This window comes from Botryllus schlosseri, chromosome 2, assembly GCF_051294905.1.
Source record: "Botryllus schlosseri isolate E-star chromosome 2, Bs_hap1, whole genome shotgun sequence".
NCBI classification, from domain to species: domain Eukaryota; kingdom Metazoa; phylum Chordata; class Ascidiacea; order Stolidobranchia; family Styelidae; genus Botryllus; species Botryllus schlosseri.
In genome coordinates, this window is record NC_137237.1 from 11,371,779 (window position 1) to 11,392,196 (window position 20,418).

General features: G+C 39.8%; 1 protein-coding gene across 1 annotated transcript; it reads left to right on the top strand.

Moving 5' to 3' along the window:
• The first annotated feature begins 215 nt into the window (after positions 1 to 215).
• LOC145433523 (somatostatin receptor type 2-like) lies at positions 216 to 18,801 on the top strand. Its single transcript, XM_080310642.1, has 12 exons — positions 216 to 414; positions 6,929 to 7,025; positions 7,088 to 7,244; positions 10,869 to 10,980; positions 11,104 to 11,234; positions 11,303 to 11,350; positions 11,484 to 11,622; positions 13,842 to 13,913; positions 13,986 to 14,091; positions 14,642 to 14,759; positions 17,694 to 17,805; positions 18,281 to 18,801. Exons 1-12 carry the CDS (start codon positions 349 to 351, stop codon positions 18,452 to 18,454), a joined length of 1,332 nt encoding a protein of 443 aa, XP_080166768.1. The 5' UTR covers positions 216 to 348; the 3' UTR covers positions 18,455 to 18,801.
• The last annotated feature ends 1,617 nt before the right edge of the window (positions 18,802 to 20,418 follow it).

The window sequence follows — 20,418 nt, forward strand, 5'->3', positions numbered from 1 at the left end:
AGTACTGATTCATTCAGATCGATATAAAGGAGTGACAACAGTTTACTCATAAACAACGAATTATTATTATTATATCGAGTGTTTTGCTTCTTTGTGTGATGACAAATATATCGACCGCAACTACAAAGGAACTCCCATGATGCACATTTTCATCGCTACTATATATCAATATCGACACGAGTTGCCAAAGAGAATTTCGAAGAAATCTCTGGGAGCGTGTAGCAAAAAAAAAATACTCTCGATTGCCGTTTGAAGCTTGCTAGGGTTCATTTTTCCGCCTTACAGAGTAAGATTGTAGGCTAGTTAGGAAGTTTTCAAAATATATAGAGGAACGCTCAGACATTGGACATGGACGCTAGCACGGCAAGAAATGAATTTTTAACAGGGCTGATACAAGAATCGTCGACCATATCTGTAAGTGTAGTGATATCGCATTCTACATACTACCGCATAACTATATATAATTTTCTTTGGTCATGTATTGTATTTGGTTGTATAAATATATAGTGATGTGACATCCAATTACAATGTACCCGTTGTTTGTATTCGGGAAGTAGTTGATCAGTAACTGCGTTGTGGTCATTCGAATTGACTTTGCCACTTAAAAATAGGTTTATTCGGTGGATATCCGAATAACCGAATATGAAACCGAATTAAACAAGTGTTAGTTAGAGCCATAAAATGAATTCAACTTACAATAGTCCATTGCACTCGGCAATTTTGTTACATAATACAAACATAGCAATACCGTAGCACTGTAGCAATACTATCTAAATGACATGATATATTCACAATATTGAATAATGGCCCCATGGGAAATAGAAAATCTACGATAAAATAACGGCAGCGACCTGTCACTAGAATCGCAATCAATATGCGCGTAATAGGCTACATAATATCTCGCCGATGCACTAAAATTACAGAACTACAGATCTATTCAATATACTTCTGTCTTCAAATCGTTGCGGTGAGTCATCGCTGTGAAAGCAAAAAGTATCCTGCCGGGGACTGAACTGACTTTTGTAATGAGAAAAAATCGGAGTGAGAATAATATTTACATAGTATTGGCGATGTGAGTACAAAAGCCTTAACTGAGAGTGAAACTTATCACAATTAGTGATTTCCACTGCCTGAAACGATCGCAGAACGCCTCAATACAGTTTCTAGGGCGCGCTTTACATGCCGTCTCACAGGTTTACTTCCTTACGATCTATATTTCGAAAGCGCGTAGGCTCACGGGATCATGTTAAAATTGTGGTATGCAACAGCATCCACAAAATTCGACTTAAAGCAGGATTTTAGATGTACGAAAATTGTCTTATCGGAAGGCGAAATTGCATGAAAAAATGAAGTCGCTATATGCTTTTAAACCGAGACTGTAATAAAGGTACACAAAAAGTTATGTTGTTGCTCAATTGATGAAACATATCATAAAATTTGGTATGCAACATCAAGGTGCATGGTGAAAATTACGAATCCCAAACATTAGCGTGCAAGAATTGTTTTTCTCTTTTACATTAATTTTTATTTCGTTAAAATCATAATTCAGTGATGTTTTCGTAGGACTTGCAAATGTACAGGCCTCTATACATTATTTTATTCCCTCAAATCTACACAAAATGCCGTAAAAGTCATTCATCCCAGCTTTTAATACCGAAGAGTACAATCACCGGATGCATAGTGATTTGCAAATCGGCAATTGACTTTTCGCGACTGCGTGAAATCATTTTCACCACTCACCGAGTGTTCCCTTTCATTAACCTGCACACGGATGAGGCAAACATCTCAATTATTCATCATGTCGGTATTTCGCCGTCATTAGAGCGGGGGTAAAGGCTTTTCGCTACCTATTTAAACCATCAGTGCTGAGCGTGATGTAGATTGACTGATTTTAACATATGAACCTATAAAATGTGCGCCAATGCATTTGATTTTTAGTGTAAGACGAAACCATTAATGTGCGTCCACCGGATGAATGAATAAATTTGTGACTGCTAATTTCTCTCAGATATTCTTGATATAAATTCAATTAAGACATGAACCTCGAATGTTTGTATATTTTTATGTCATGGTCACTTGTATATGTTAAACATTACATATAAAATTTCATTATTAGGCTTATTGGTATGCATGTGCAACTGTGAAGTGTGTACGATACAGAATGCTTGAAAGTTATACCACTTCTATATTCGAGATATCTTCATGTGAAAAGAAACGTCCGTCAGAATAAGCTGCGTAACAGCAATTATGTGTGACTTTCGCGCATTATCCATGAGTTATGCGTAAAGAGGTAAATTTGCGTCATGACGGCATTTGCAAAATCAACCATAACGTATTACGTCAGAAATCTCCCTCAATGAAAATTTCCGGAAATCCGCCGAGGATAATTCCATGCACTTGGTATCGCAGATCGGTGCGTTTCGACGGCTTGAGGCATACGAGCCGTATTAAAAAATTTGCACATTTTATGATCAACCCAATGTGCCATGGCAGAAATTCGGTAATATTAATAGTAGGCTGTATTTAACCAGCTTCTAAAATAGCATAAATTTCATCTTCAAATTCAACAGCAGCCCTGTCGTCACGGAGGGTGAAAATGTCTCCGCCTAACTGCGTCGACATAAATCCATGACGTAAAGTCATTTACTTCGTTTCCATGCACGGTCGACGGACGGCCGAAAGGCCATGACGGTTGCGTTGTACATGTCGGTCGTGTTTCCATGGCCAGGCGTAATCCGACCGTGACTTGGCCGAACTAGGTGGGTGAAGCGTCCGCGATGACGTTTTTGGCTTACTTACTCAGTAATAATTTCACCATATCACAAGATTGCGATAAAATGACTTTATAGGAATGAGCTGAGACGACTTGTAACGGTCATTCAATCAAACAACCCGCTTTCACCTAGAACACGTAAGCCTAAATCCAACATGTAAAATTATCATGATGAACCACTTAATTAAGACTAACAAAAGATAAAATAAGATGAAGAAAAGATGAAAATTATGTGGCATATCTTAGTATGTGAGCGATACAGATATGGGATATCGTGGTCCTATAATTTCGAGTGCAGACTAGTAACTTGTTGTCTAATGTCTAGCCAGTTTACAGGTAGGCTACTACTGTTTCGTCCGTAATGATAATGATTCAGAGATGGACTCCGAGTGTCTTGTTAATGACTGGCTTACCAAGGGACTGTGAATAAGATTTTAAGTTCACCGAGTTTGTATCCATGTAACAGAAAACAAACCCTCGAAGTCGAATTGTGGCAGCAGCGTATGTGAGCAGATCACGAATAAGATTTCGGTAGGCTATGGATGATTCCCAACAGTACCGGTACTGCTGAATTCCGTTGCAATCATAATAATTAAACTCCTGGTTTCTCAATGCGTCCAAGATCGGTCCGGAGTGTCAGCCATGGTTAATTTGATACGAAAAATGTCTTGTAAGTAGCAAATAGCAATCAGCCGATCGAAGATACCGCACCAGCTTGGCCGAAGCCGAACGGACAAGTCGCCCGACGTGGGTGTGCTGCGCAACAAAAATTTCTCGTTCGTCGGCCGAGTCTCTCGAAAACGAGCCCATCGGCCGTGCATGGGAACGCCGTAATTATTAAAAACACCAGGGTTGTAATGACTCGAGTCAGACTCGAGTCGCGATTTTTTTTGTGACTCGACTTGACTGGAGTAATTTTCTTAAAAGTGAAAATGACTCGACTCGACTCGAGTCAAGTTGTGTATTGACTCGACTTGTACTCGAGTCATTGCGCAATGCGCATGACTCGGACCAAGTCATATGACTGGAGACTGGGTCTACCAAGACAGGCATTTCATTGTAATTTCGAAGAATAGTAAAGTTATCTCACTGTTAATATTTGGTCTATCAGTACTGGTACTTGACAATGCTACCAGAGACTGTTAAAAGTGAGGAAAATCAGTGTATTATTAATGCGAAGCATTCGATATCGCCGATCAGCGTTGCAAAAAGTGGATTTCACATGACATTAACTCGGAACTGAACAGTCAACACAGTGGCTTGGACTCGGACTCGAGTCAAAACACTATGACTCGGACTCGACACTCTAATCCAGGGGTTCTCAACTTTTCTTGTATAACGGGCCGCATTTCAACAGCAAAAGACGCTGCGGGCCGCAGATCATTATTTTTTTATGTATTTGTGGGCTACTATTAAATTTAGGCTACCGTAGCCTATTTACCAGTCGTATACGGGCGTTTGGTACATTTTTATGCATCCTAAAGCATTAATGGACAGAGTTCGTAAGTTTGCAGTTTTTTGTGAGAATATTAATTATCTTCCAGCGGCGCATATCTCGTCATTGAGCGTGCATTGCATTAGTTGCCAAGTCGTTTATGCACCTTCAAACCCTTCCACCAACCAGAGAGAGAACCGAACTCTCTGTTTCAATGCGTGAGTGGGCAAGTATAAAATTACGGTAACTTTTTCATTACAGAGGCCATTATCACTTTGAGCTCTCAGTGATATGAGAAGTCTGGCGTTCGGGTCATTTCTGAACAAACCAGCAATCAACCCCACTCCTTTCCTTCCATGGTTGGAGTCCTGCACCAATCGTCGCTATGGAATCAAAGTGACTTATGTCCATTTTACACATTTTGAGAAAATTGACTTTACGTAAAGTTTTCATCTTCTTTCATCCACATATTGGCCATGATTAACTTTGAATTAATGAGACAGACATAACAATGGCTAAGACATGGCCGAAAAAAATTGAAATATTTTCATACACTTTGATTCCACTGCGACGCAATAGTCATACAGATAAAAGTCAGCTTTGTTAAGTTGATGCTTTTCGCGGGCCCCTCCCCGCGTTTGCCCTGCCAGCATTTCCACTCTGATAAAAAGCACCCAGCAGATAATTAGCTATGCAATGTCAGTGGGCTCGTCCGATGCTAGGCTAAAGTAGTCTACGCGGCAACGTATTTCACAACATGCGATGAATGATCAACTGACATTGTTGTTACTATTCTGGTCACGGTTGAATCAGACAAATGTAGCTTCAAAATTTGTCAGGTGATGTTGTCCTTGCTGTTAACTTCCGGAAGCAGCGAATATTCGCACAGTATGTTAAAGTTTTATTGAATTGACACCTTTTCTGGCAGATTTCATGGATTTAGCGATATTCCAAGCAATTTTGAACCATGCGTCTGTAACATCGTCGACAATTTTAACGATGCCTCGAAATATTGATTGGTGGGATTGACACCTAGCCAGCAATAATTTTTCTGACATCAGGCGATACGTATAACTTCAGAAGAAATTGTTGTGGTATAATTTTATGCTTCTACGCTTCGTTACGACAATTGATCTTCGACAAATATGTCAAATCGGTTTTCCATTTATATCTGAGAAACCAAATTGATTGTTTCACTCAGAGTTACAAACCAAGTTCCATCGTTTAATTTACCGTTCTTTGTTCTTGCATCTGTTCAAACCATTCGCGGTAAGTGAAACACTCTTTAAAAGTGTAGGCCTACAACACAACAGAATTGTCTTAAACCAGAGTCCAGCCGAAAATCGATTCAAAACGGTGCGATAAGAAAGTTAAGTAATATGTAACAATATCGTGCTAGTAGCAATTGCGCTTATAATGAAAGATGTCGCGGGCCGCAAAATAACCGTCTGCGGACCGCATGCAGCCCGCGGGCCGTGGGTTGAGAACCCCTGCTCTAATCCATGACTTGGACTCTGACTTGACTCGGAGGTGAATTGAAAATGACTCGACTTGACTCGAGTCAAAACTATAAAAGTGAGATTGACTTGTGACTCAGAACCTAGTGACTTGGTTACAACCCCGAAAAACACCCATGGTGATTCTGAGCTCACTGATTAAACTCGCGTGACGAAACTGCTGATATAACATCTGCGTCGGATTCCATATAGCTACCGCTATTTCTAGTTAATCATGCTACATACATGCTGCTGCTGGTCTTTCAAAAATAATTACATTATTATGACATAATTACAAAAAAGCAATCACTTTCTTTTGAATGATTTTTGTTTTAACATATTTAAATTGGTGTGTCGTGTATAGGCCCCGGGTGTGTTTTGAAATCCGATTTGTTTTACACAACCCCAGGAATGAGGACGTGAAGCTATATCCTAAAAAATGCACGACACATGTTGGAGGATTTCTTACTATTTCGGCCGCGACCAGCAATATAGTTTGTCGCAAGTTGAACGAGACATAAAATACATTATTTGACCGTCCAGCTTTATTGATACCGGTAGCTGGCTACCTCTGATCATTGACTGCACGTTGACATGGCATCGCACGATATATGTCACATACCCTAAACCCAGTAGGATCACTTTCCTCCTCGCATATCCGAAATTCGATAGTCATAGATTATGTTTTGATTGATTTGTGTTTCAACTTGAATGTAGAATTCACAACAAATAATCTTCTGGTGCGGCCAGAATTTCTATCACCTCTCGTTTAGATCGCCCTAGCTGATGCGTTACTGAATTGTGATAGGCCTACTATATTTGGCCGTGGTGCATCACACGATATGACGACAAGTGCCACAATGTTTTATTTTCCGCAAATTGTAATAATCATAATCATAATAACTTTCAACATGGTTACATCACGAAGAGAAATGCATAGCTGCAACGTAAGAATAATATACGAAAATGATCATTGTCCTTGTTCGTGGGTGGGACACCTGGTCAGCATGGACTTATCTATATGAAGCACCCGTGCTCCGTACTCCTGCAATTTCAGATGTAGAACTCTCTTGTGCTCTATCCTCTTGACGACATCGCAGTGCAACTATGCCGACATCTGACTGTAAATTTTGCAATATTTCAATTCAATTTTTCAGTTTACACAATGGTAAAAGTATGTAAGAGGATTGAGCCTATACACACATATTTTCATTATATATTCAGGACATCTCCGGATTTTCTACAGCTACAGTGACCGCAAACGGGCTACAGTTCATTCGAACGGCAATAGCCACGATATACGTGGTAATTTTCATCGCTGGTAAGTTCATCACGTTTGCAGTTCCGTCAAATTTACGTCTACATGCTTATGCTCGTGTTTAGGTTTTCTGGGTAATGGGATGATTCTATTCATGTTTTTACGGATGAAATTAAAATCCCGGAAATTTTCTGTAACCGACCTATATATTCTGAATCTGGCTGGGAGCGATTTTCTTTTCATCTTGAATACGCCGTTTGCAGCAATCGATATGGCGATGGGGTGAGCCGAGACAACAATCGTTATTGTTGAATATTCATGGTGTGAGATGTTTCATGGGATATGGGTTTGGCGCTACAACAACTTTTGTAGCGTGTCGCAAATCTAAATTGTGTTGCGTTCTGACCTTCCGATTTACCATGAATATTAGCATCGCACCTGTGTAACCTGTGAACTTTTCAAACCTCATATTGATATCCCACTACTATATGAAATCCTGACAGTCGACGAGCATGTCCACATTCAAGTCGAAATACAAGCAATTACTACTAAATAAATACAGTCCATCCTCAAGATTACCGGACCACGACTGACCTATCGATCTCGCTTCCCATGGCATGCCGCCCTATATATTGTCGCTTTCTTTTTCTATACTATCTTCTTAACTTTCATTCAGTGTGCATGCCTCCTCTTTACATCGCCTAGGCCAAGGTGGGTGTCAGATTCCATAGACTGCTCCTTGTCGCTTCGACACCTTCCTGTCTTTTCATTGTATCGCATTTTTTGTGGTGTATTGAACTGATAAAATTGCTAATAAACCAATGATGATGATATACATATGAACGGTGCTTGGATTTCAAATTCCGCGCATTTATACAAAATGATTTTATGCGATCATAAGACCTTACGTGAAATCGCGAAAGCGCCAATTGTTGTTCCGTGCATAATGTGTATATGAGTCTGTTATTTATGTCGGTTTTCAATTTGATCCGCCCATCACTCGTTTTACAGTTGTGAGAGTGACTGTCTGCCGCTATAGTATACGATGGACATAAACGTGCTGGTTTGTGAATTAAATTGATATTATCAACAATTTAGTTTGCTTCCATAAACTGAAGCCTTGTACACGTATTCTAAAACGATATAACGATTGCGATGATACTACCTAGTGAGAGAATATCTTTGCAAATGTGATGTCAAAAAGATCAATATCGAAAAAAGAACTGTGACATCGGGCACTATAGTCCGAGATGGATGTTTGAGTAAAGGATCGCTACTGATGCGTGTCGTTCGACATCCTCCTATCTGTTCGTTACATTGCATTGTGTCTTATCGCATTGTACATTGTATGTGTAGCTTGTTCAGATGAAAATTATAACCCAATGTATTGTATTGTCATTTTATCATTTGCTTGTTGCGCAACGATATATATCCATTGCCCAACTAGCTGACGATTTCTCTCCCCCCTCAACGATTTACATTCAAGCTACAACCGATGCTTAAAACATCTGATCGCTGAAAGCAGATTCACATTTTTAGTAAATAACGATTGATTTATGTATTTATATTTATTCGTCTATATTCAGGACTAGCAAACGACGTTCCTGTTCGTATAGCCATTCGCTAAAAGTAATCCTCGGATTGATTTGTTGTGTTTTCATCACAGGACCCATCATATATCTCAATAGAGGGAAATAAATACATTAGATTTCTTAAACGTTTAATGTGTCAAGTTCTGATTAAGTTATGTTTTCATCAGTCCAAACAATCAGATGATATGACGATTTAATAATAACGACTTGGAGTAGTCTTTGAAATCGGACACCCACCTTGGCCTACAACCAAAACAAATATAGGCCCGGTGAAAATGATCATGTCGTAATCGAAACACCATGAATACCAAAAACAGCACATAGAACAGCAGTTTTCAAAATGGTGGCCCTGAGATAACCTGAAAGGGGTACGAAGCCGCATCATAGAAATTATGTTTCTTGGACTCGGAAAGAGGTTGATTTCTGCAGAAAGTTTTAACAACGGCAATAATCGTAATTTTATTAGGATTTTAAATGTCATAATTGCGTCGTACCATCCATATACACTGATGCTAGATTTTGACTGGTACCAGACCTTGCACCGATCAGAAGAGTAACTGCTGAATGCGTGTAGCTGTTAGTTTAGGCTTTTATGGTCTATCTGTCAAGCACCTATATACAGAGTACGTAGGAAGAAATAAGAAATATCTTAATAAGGTCATGTCATATGTCATGTATAATATGCCATTTGAATCGAAGAAACGAGGATTTAAATCCAAGTGACTTACAGCGTCGAAGTAGCCATTACGAGTATACTCAATTAGGACACATTTTGTAGAAAGTCACTCTTAAAGAAAGCACATTTTATGGCAGCCCAAAAGTACTCCAGTAAATTATCCTCTTCCCGAACATCTGCAACCCACAGAAAAGAATTGTTTGTCCCATAAAGAACTGCCAAGTTTGAATGTCGTGCGGCCCGCGCCATTGGTTTTTGATGTAGCCTGTGGTCAGATGTGTTTGAGCTAAGCTCAAGAGGGGCGATAAAGGGATTAGACACCTGAATCGCTACGTGCTACCATTGCACATATTATTTTATACAAAATATTCAACTAAAGATATCAGAGGTGAGATAACACGGTCGACGTCGATATGTCAGATCGTGGTCTGCGGTAAAATCTCGACACTCGAGCCTGGCATTTTCCACGAAATTACATGTTAACGAATTGATTGAGTGTCGAAACTTAAGAGCAATATTTTCAGGTCCCCACGAAAAGTACTTGCATGAACACTCCCGATGAAGTTATAGGTATATAGCTGTAATTATGGCTGCATTTAAAACAAAAATCAATTTGAAACAAACATGTTTAAGATAAGGCCCTCCTTGTGTAAAACATGCTTTGTGTTTGTATTGTCTTTTTTTATACTTGAAGTCAGGAATCTTTATTTGTTAAATCACAGTGGAATGACATTGACAATTGAAAATATAGGGTTAATATGGCTTCTTTGTCAAAAAGGCAATTTTTTTCGAAAGTTGTGTAATTATGTAATGAACATGTAGTAGCCTATATGATCTTTAGGACGACTTGCACTATATATAGTCAATGTAAACGATATGGAACGGTGGTAAACGTCGTCGTTTCAACAGTTATCGCACGTAATAGGTATATATCACTGAAGTGACATGGATGATCTGATGATGTTGACCACCCGACCGTAAGAGGCTACATGCCAATGTATAGTCCTGGTATTTGAGGCGTTTAACTATAGGGGTTGGAAACCTTTTTTGTTAAGGGAGCCATATTGACCCATAATGTAATTCTTAAGCAGTCATATAACAATGGCACTCCACAGTCTAAGACGCCGGAATAAACTCATATGTCCCATCGGGCCTGCATTTTACGAAGGCCCAGCGCCGTGCAAATTGGTGCGGCACGCGCTTTGGTGACTATAGTAATACAATCATAGAAATGCGATAGATCAGCAAGATGTGAGAAGTGTCATGAACTCGTGGTGGTACTCCATTCGATATTCGTGATCAATTGCAGTTCATTTTTGCAATACCCTCCGTCCCCCACCTCTATAGGCCATGAATGTTAATTAACTTACGCACCTGGTATTACGACGTAATTGACGGTTGCCAGTGCTAGTTATAGAGCATTCCGATATTTCAACTTCGTCTTCATATTGATTATACGCGTAATGTTGAATCCAAACAAAATCAAAGTCGATGGAACTCACCACATATAGGAATACACGACGCATACTTTGTATACATGAAGTGAACATGAAGGAGTCCATCCCTGGAAATCAATATACTTACGAAAATTCCTACTAAAGCATTTACTATAATGAATCACCATCATTTGTGTTTTAGGGGAATTTGGATATTTGGAGGGTGCATGTGCAAAATATTCATGACCATGGGATACTTATCAATGTGTGTGGGAGTTTTAATTGTAATGGCGATGAGTATCGACAGGTTTCAGGTGATGTATTTAGACTCGTTTAGTGTCGTAACTACATATAGATAAAATACATTAAATATACCCACGGAAATGTGTATATCTGTAGCGACTTGTCATGATACTTAAGACGTTATATACTTTTAGAGTGTCGTATTGGCAGTGAAAATGCGGAAAATAAGGACACAAAAACGCGCCAAGAGATATATTCTTGTCATATGGATTTTCGCGATGATATACGTGATTCCAGCTGCCAAATTTAGTGGGGCCTGGGAAACGTGCGTATAGCATTTGCATATTGAACTTGATCGCCTTTTCTGTTAAATATTTTTTTTCATTTCTTTAGGCCAATCGGGCCTGATAACACCACAAATTGCCGAATGAAATTCGAGAAGTAAGTTTTACTTGGAACAAGAATTGCAAATAATGGAATTTATAGAAATGAATTCAATTGAAAACGCATTTTATGTACTTACTTGTGATGTTCGACCATATGGGCATAGTTAAAACGGGATTATTCTTTTCAGCATTTCCACACTCAGCGTGGGTCAGGTTGTGCTTATCCATACCCTTTTTCGATTTGTTGTGGCGTTTCTCGTACCATTCGTGGTAATGGTGTTTTGCAATGTTACCATAGTTCATTTTCTCCGAAAGCGAGCACAGAAGGTGAGTATACGCTATCTCATTTAGGACTTCGATAATCTTTCTAATTTTCGTTTGTAGTTTCACAATGTAAGTCACGAATATACAATTGTGACGTCATAGTAGATTGACATTGACTATCGAAAATGTAGGGTAAATATTGCTCCTATGACGAAATAGGTTTCCAACCCCTGTCATAAACGGACTAAAAATATCTTTTACCAGGACTACATCGCCATGCAGCATTTTTACGGCCGGCAGTCTTCATCATCAGAACATTCATTCCGTACCAATGATCTATATCAGTGGTTCCCAAAGTGGTCACCAGCGTCTCCCTGTGTGCGTTGGCGAGGGTGAAGGGAGCGCTAGCCACTAAATGGGCGATTGGGGGGCGTTTGCTACAAATTGTGCGGTAGGGGGACGCTGAGAGCAAATTGGGAGCGGTGGAGGTTTAGAGGGCAACTGCTGCGTAGTGTTGAAACGATTGATGAATAAAACAGCAAAATATGCAGTAAAAACTGTAAAATCGGTTCTGCCAAGGCAATTCATGGTCGATCCCGGCGTCGGATCTGTTTAAGCGGTTGTACCGGAAAATTCCATTGTTACTTGAAAATACATATCCCGCTCATCAATGGACTGATTTAGCAGTCGGCAGAGTCACCAGAAAACGTGGTATATTGTGTGGTGACAAGACAAATGCGATGTATTTGAACACCTATATTGCGGCACAGCGAAGTGCGATGGCTTTACAGAAAACTACCTCCCGCGATTTTACTTTCTGTTTCAAACGGTCGTGAAATTTTGTCTTTGTTGCCTGTTCGGGTTAATTTGTCCTAATGCGTTTGATGCAATGTTAGTAGAAGTCCGATTCCCCCGACGTGGAGTGGCTAATAAACCAATGATGATGATCCTATACCTCGTCCCACAATAGTTCTTGTTGCGAGAAAATATATCGCTTATAATTGACGGACAAAGGCTATTCATCAAGTTTTATGAGTAGAATTTATGCTTTTTTGGTAATGATGAAATCTGATCAAGGTGAAAATGGTACTGTCTGGATTCAGTTATAAGCCCGTGATAGATCAGAGAGAATTACTAAGACGTGAACTTTTCCAATTCTCATGCATGTCTGGGCTTGATAACGGTCCTGCTCGCATGGGCCTATTTAATTTTGACGTAGAAGCATACAACAATCATCTCGAAAAACTGCTCCAGGATATATGGTGATTTAATTTCAGGATATACTCCAATCAGAAGTTATAGTTACTGGATATTCAGTTCATTCCGTGAAATTTCCGAGCATGAAATAATTAAAGATCCGTCTACATTACAGAACAATTCTGAGCTCACACCAAAGTTCAATATCTCTCACTATTAATCGTTCTGGATACACAATTGAATCATGTAGAAATACTCGTCCTGGAGACGGGTTAAATTTTTCCTCATTGCCCATCCAGGCATATATTTATTAGGACGCGCTTTCAGTGCCGTGACAATCTTCTGGCTCACAGCAGAAACCTACTTCACACAGTCGGACGTGCAGATTTCAGATTGTTCTCGTAAAATATCAAACCCAATATAATGACTCTATGGTACAATGGTACTTTATTCGTAGTCCAGGGGGCGGTAGCTCAAAAAAGTTTGGGAACCACTGATCTATATCTACGTACTATAGCTGTTGAACCGACCATTTCGAGGGTGCCAACCATCCTACATCGTATACGTCGTCTATATCGGGTGGTAATCGTTCGTAGGCTCATACAACATGTTTTTTGGAGAGATTTACACAATTATGGCATACATACAACTTTTAAAAAACACAATTTTTTTAAAGGCCTTTGTTTCAAACACTGTTTAAACAAAGTGTTTTAAACAACCATTTGTTTTAATGCAATCCTACGTATAGCTATCTGCACAGTATTGGGTCACATAGTTCCATCTGGTAGGATGGAACGTCGTCAACCTGATAAATATCGGCCAAGAAATGAGGACTTAAATCACGACATAGCAGTCTGAGCAAGTCACAGTAGATTATTGTTTTAAAGTGGAAAATCTACTAGATATAGACCTTCTTTATACTGGACTCTATTTGCAGGTTGCGCAGTGTCAATCAATAACGTCAATTTTGCCGCCGCAAATTGTCACCCATGATAGGACACGTTTTGAGACAATAAAAGAAATCATAGCGGCATTATTCATTGATACAAGAATTCTTTTATCGAATTCAAATGAATAATTTACAGAAACTCACTTCGAAAGCAAACAACGCGGAGGGCCGCAAGAGAGTACTGGATCACATGAAAGGAGAGAAAAGGGTAATTTACATGTTTTAAGACCCGACACATGTCATTATCTGCAAAACTGGTTGTCAAGAGAATCTTTTACAGGTCACGAGGCTTATTTTACTTGTCACGACGGTGTTCCTGGTGTGCTTTTTCCCCAATCTTGTCCTTAACGCGTTGTGGGTGATGGGGGATGGATTTAGGCTGCTTGGTGAGTCTCAGAATGCATAATCAATTCACACCCAACTTGGCAGTTGAAACGAGGCAAAATTGCCGTGTTGCCGAGAATCACAGTGACATAAGATATGAAGTTGATTCGACCGATTGCAATGCTTGATGATAAGTTCTGTAATTTACAATATAACCAAGGAGACATATGTATTGTAAGTTATTCCCCAATAGGACTACGGAGAAGTGATAGAATCATGTTGAAGTCCCTAAAATAGGGCGCCAAGATATATTAGAAGTCCTTATTGCCTTGCCTTACATGAGCGACTCTGTCATTATTATCCGATCTTAGAAAAACCGAGAGTCTCACGCAACGCCACCTAATCATTGTTAAAAAATCACTATTCAGTATTTACGAGATATCATGAAAACCGTCAATATTTATTGTTGAAATCAAAGACATCAATTCTGATCGCAACTCAACGCATTTTCTGCAACACTTAGCCGTGCATATTTAGAGATCTCCCTATACTCCCCACTTATTTTCCTATGCGAAAACAGTTTTCAAAGATGCGATTTCATTTTGCTCGCAGATGTCCAGCGCACCGACTACTACAGTATTTCGATTTGGTTCAGTGTTTGTCTGTTGCATTTGAATTCGGCGCTGAATCCGTTTTTATACGCTCTTTCTGGAAGCGGTTATCGTAAAAGGTAAGTTTTTATGTTTCAAAAAATACCGGAAACCAACGGAACCGTAATCGTATACTGCTGATTAGCGTGATATAAGCCAGGTAGGTTATCTAGCTGTGCTGTATTGTTGCCCAATTTTAGACTTCAGCTCAGTTGAGTCTTTTAGTGCCAATACAGAACACCACAAGATTGCGACACAGTGAAATGATAGGATGGAGTCGCAACAACAAGGAATATAATCAACCCATCAAACACCCGCCGTCGTTCTTTAACAAAATGAGGAAAATATTAATCACAAGCCACATACACTGAATGAAAAGTAATAAAACAATGTGAAGAATTTCGCCGTATACTGATTTGATTAATATTTAGGATTATTAAAACCAGATTCGTATTTAGACGTGAAATTTCTAATTATTTGGACGTGGTACAAAATGATGATCTGTTTTGAATTTGAAACACTAAGTGGGAACGTGATTGGTAGTCTATTTGAAAAAAATGCTTATCTCTGCTGTGGCCGTCTGAGAACTTGTCCCCTCTCATTCACACAGCTAAAATCTATATAAATTATAGAGTACAAAGTTACATGATTTGTTATGCTACAGTCACAGTTCAGATCTGTCACAAGGGCGATGTGCTTATTTGCACAACGGATGACGGGGGCTTGCATATCTTATAGCCTGTAATTTTCATAAAAACATATTCTGTGACGACTCACCGCCTAATATATAGGTAGGGTTGCATTTAGAACAAATGACTGTTTAAAACACAAAAGCCTTTTTAAAACAAACTATTTTTGTTTTAAGTTGCATAATTATGCCACATATGTCGTATGAGCCTATACGGTCGACTACCACCACCCGATATAACCGACACGATATGGGATGGTTGAAACTCTCAAAATAGTCGGTTCAATAGCTATAGTACGTAGATATTTCGTCAGAGGAGCTATATTTATCCTATATTTTCAAGTGTCAATGTCAGTCCACTATGACGTCACAGTTGAATATTCGTGCCGTCATGGTTTAAAAAACACAATAAATAACATGTTTTAAACAAGGGCCTTGTTTTAAACCTGTTTGTTTTAAATTGATTTTTGTTTTAAATCAACCCTATATATATCGGGAGCGTTGCCATCGACATGGATCCAAATAAAAACATGACAACCAAAATATTAGATTAGCACCAGAAGAACATTTTTGGAAATGGATACTGCGTACCTATACGGTCCGTGCCCTATTACATTACGTACGTAATTTTTGCCTGAGACAATCTGCTTCGGCAACTTCTTCGACTAGCTTGATTTAATTATCATTACACACTTCTTGTTATCGAATTCTAAAACATAGCGCGGCCCCCGCCGAGACAGTCAAACTCCACAGGGAAGAAAATGTACAACAGGGTACTGTGACGTGTACAGTACACCGCCGTAGAATCATTCATTTATGATAACATAAAATCTCAGGGCAAAGCACAATAATCACGGCCTATAATTGAAGAAAATAAGGATTAAAAGATCGACACAAGTGAAAATCGGGACAAATCTGAGAACTTGTCAACCCCAGCATGCAGGCCTACCGGCATAGGTAATCTCGCGATCACAAGTACTAAGAATAACCGAATATATTACCGCCACATATAGCCTTGGGAACAACATCGAACATTCCATTCAGACGAAGTACCCAGCAATCCTGCTCTACATTACTGGTTGAATAGAAATTTACGTTTCCCTGATATATAAACCCCACGTGCACCATGCGCAACATTGCTCTGCTCGGCGCAGAGGTTTCGTTGGGGAAAGTAGAGTATTAGCGGTGAAATAATTAATTCTGCGCTTACGAGATAATTTTTGTGTCAATTTTTCAAGTAGGATTTTTCTCACAAAGATCTACCCTATATTTGTAAATTGAGACCCAGAATATCCTTTCCGATTTTAAGCCCGCACAACGCTATCATTTCAATTGAGTGGCGAAGTTTTACTTGATAAACGGCAAACCTTCTACCCAGGACCGTAACTGCCGCACCCCAAACCCCCCAATTGGGGGGGGGGCGAACTCGAAGGGGGCCCAGAATTATTTCGTGAATTAGCATAAATTATAAAGTATTTTTGGAAAATTTATGCAGCTTTTTCAAAAACTTTTCGCGTTTCGCGCGGATATCAAGTTGTCAAATATCTTGATTATTGAGTACTCTTCACCCAAGAAAAAAATACGCAAGATTTATAGAAATGGGCATATCGGCGTTGGCCATTACCGCGCCACGACGCACCAGGATATTTATTTTAGGCCATGTAACATGCGACTCCAAGCAATGTGCCAGAATGATCGGCAGCGAGAAAACCTTGGCCGAAAAGAACTGCGCTTATACTGATACGCACAGGTTTAATTGTCCATTGGCGCCTAAATGACCGACGCCGAATGTTCCTGTCTTAGCAATCTGAACCTCACAAGAGAAATACCATCCCGCAGAGAAATATTGTATGCCAGTGAAGAAATACCAATTTGAAATCGTGTGCGTCTTTTAGTTTAGTACATTTATGTTATTATATATTTTTCGATATAGCGGAGGTCACGAAATAACATCATGTAACGAAGTCATACCAACGGGTCCGCCTGAAAATGTTTAATTAGCCTATTATTTACGGGCCCGACAGTGTCCAAGACACCTCACTCAGCTCTACCGGTAAATCTGATAACACCAGCAGAGAGGACAATAAATTGATAGCAATATATATGCAATTCCCGATCTTATTGACCGATTTTATTATGAATTATTGACAATTTTCGCGCTTGGCGCGTGCTCACTAAATAGTACAACTAATTTCGCGGTAAAAGCGAACAGCGTCATGGGGGGAGGGTCGGTTTATCACCCTATGGGAGCCCAAGACCCTAGTTTTTTGCGGGGCCTGACGAAGTGCTGTTACGGCCCTGCTTCTACCTATGATGTTATGTTTAGAATCAAGGAAAACCTGTTCTGGTTCGAACGGAAAATTCCCCAAGCGAGTCAATCCCCCGAAAACGGAGTAAGGATCTCGCCGCACACAGCTGAAACACGCGTACATGCTATGGTGGGACTATACTAGGAGTAGCTCTGGCGTTTCCAGGGGCGTAAGGCGCGTATGCCCCCTCTAAACATTTGACTCGTGCATTATTTCATCATTCATTTTCACTGCCAAAAGCTAACCCACTCAGAGGTAGTCAGTAACTTCTACTTTTTCGGAGTACTCTAGTGGTCATAATTTTAGAATACTTCCCCTTATACTTAACAGTTTTCAGTTATTGAATACTTACTTTTACTCAATTGTAAATTGCTGCTTATATATTTATACTTGAGTACAAATGTACGACGACACTTCTACTAGACTGCTAGAGTACCAACGAACGATGACTACTTTGACAACCTCTTCTCACGATGAATATTCTAGACTTCAAGTCATTATTTTACCCCCCCCCCTAAAACTTGGTACTGACTACACCTACGAGGAGTTTAAGACTACCTTTTATGTTGGATCACAAGCCAAAGTGAATGAACTTATCATTCAGATAAAACACAACGACAATTGCCACACGAAACCACTAAAAACATTCGTCGCCGCTGGGTCGGGAGAGAAAACAGATATGCTTCTGCGACAAGAGGATAAGAGCTCAGACACGGACGGTGAGATTCCATGCGACGGAAGCGAGAATATCATTGCTGTTGAGGAGCAATCCACATAAGGATCATTACAGCTACTTGGCCTTGGCCATAGCTGCAAGACAATGGGGGTCTAAGTGTTGTTATGTAAATCGAAAATTACTTGGAGCGCAACGCCAGGCTAGAATTGGCTTGTTTACGGAATATCATGACAGCAAGTATGACGAAACAACGATGGGCTTTTCGAAGTATTCAAATGTGAAAACATATTCAAGTAGGCCTGCTGCTGAACTTTGGTCATCAAATGTACAATAGACTGCTTTATTAGGTAGCTTTGAAATCTGCTGCCAGAGCGCTATAGATTGTTTTCAGATGTTTATGCGTTTCTACTGTCTTCATAACATGCAACAAAGTATATGGGGTCATTGTGTGACTTTTGCCTTCGTCAGTTGTCAAGCATCCTATAGTAAAGCGTTGTCGTGTGCTCTTACCGTACGGTGAAGAGATCGCCGCCTGGTAACACTCTATCCTAGGAGACAGACAAGTATCGCAAGTATACGACGAATAAATTCTGCAGTGCATATATACAACATCGTAACAAAAGTGACATCCAGCCCAAATCTATGCGGTTTTCGACAAGGCCGTTTCAGGAATGTGATCACCAGGGCGATTTTTTTTTTGACATGTGAAAAAAAGCCAAAATTAGGTCATGATTGTATCGTTAGGTAAAAAATGTCAAAATTTTTTACAAAGTCAAAACTTTTTTGCGACCTACATTTCGTTTATAGCGTAGATTTTGCGCTATCGGTGAACTTATCATTTGACATTTTACAGCTTGTAGCTTACTTTATAGGCCTCTACCATTGTAGACGGCCCATTGTCTGCTCATTATAAATCATAAACATTCAAATGAAACAAATAGGTTGACATAATAATAATAATAATATAATAATTTATAGAGCGCCGAATATAACAATATATCATTACTACACTAGGGCGCTGTACATAAAAGGCAATAAAATATAAAAGTAAATGATATGTATAAAAGACGAAGTGCATAGTTGTAGGGCGGAATGAACACTACTCTAGTTCGAACGCTCGTGCGAATAAAACGGTCTTGATTTTGCGTTTGAAAACATATAGCGAGTCACATAGTCTGATAGAAATTGGAAGATTGTTCCACAGAATGGCGGCCGAGGAAGAAAAGGTTCTCTCGCCGTAGGTCGCTGTTCTGACTCTTGGAACGGACAAGAGCTTTTGCGACTGAGAACGTAGCGCTCTTCCGGGATTATACATTGTCACTAGCTCACGAAGATACGCTGGCGCACTTCCCTCCATGCATTTGAAGACGTACAGAAGAAGCTTGTATTCAGACCTATATTTCACGGGTAACCAATGAAGGGATCTAAGAATCGGTGTTACGTGATCACGCTTCCTTGACCTAGTTACCAAACGAGCAGCGATGTTTTGGATCTTTTGTAGCTTGTCGATGCAATTTTGGTTTACCCCGTGAAGCAGAGCATTTCCATAGTCAAGCCGTGATATCACCAGCGACAGTATTATGGCTTTGCATGCATCCTCAGATAGGTAGTTCCTGATTCGACTGATCTTGTGGATATACATGAAACAGATCTTTGATGTATAGTCGATATGTTTTTCCATTGAGAGCATGCCGTCAAAGTGAATACCTAGGTTACGTACACAGGTCTTGGCTTGGATGGTGTCTGGTCCGAATCTGATGGTGAATTGATTGTGGTCGATGGGGCGTCTGGTTGGCGTAAAAATGATGAGTTCAGTTTTCTCTTTATTTAACTTGAGACGATTTTGTGTCATCCAGAGCTCAATATCAATAAGACATCGCTGCAACTTGGATGACACGCTCTCCCAATCATGGTGTTAAGTAAGCTCAACGTACCGCAATAAATATTCCAACTGAAGCAAGACTGCGTGGGCATTGCATGGTTCTTATATCAAAGAAGCGCATGGTGAAAAATTGTGATGTAGTCAGGGATGGTGTGAACGTGAGGTTCACGTTCGCGTTCTGTGT

What these genes read in the sequence shown, in the direction of transcription:
- LOC145433523 (XM_080310642.1), top strand. Translation starts at nt 349, where the DNA reads ATGGACGCTAGCACGGCAAGAAATGAATTTTTAACAGGGCTGATACAA. An exon ending in GCAATCGATATGGCGATGGG is followed by an intron (nt 7,245 to 10,868) that starts GTGAGCCGAGAC and finishes TTTGTGTTTTAG; the next exon opens with GGGAATTTGGATATTTGGAG. An exon ending in TGAGTATCGACAGGTTTCAG is followed by an intron (nt 10,981 to 11,103) that starts GTGATGTATTTA and finishes ATATACTTTTAG; the next exon opens with AGTGTCGTATTGGCAGTGAA.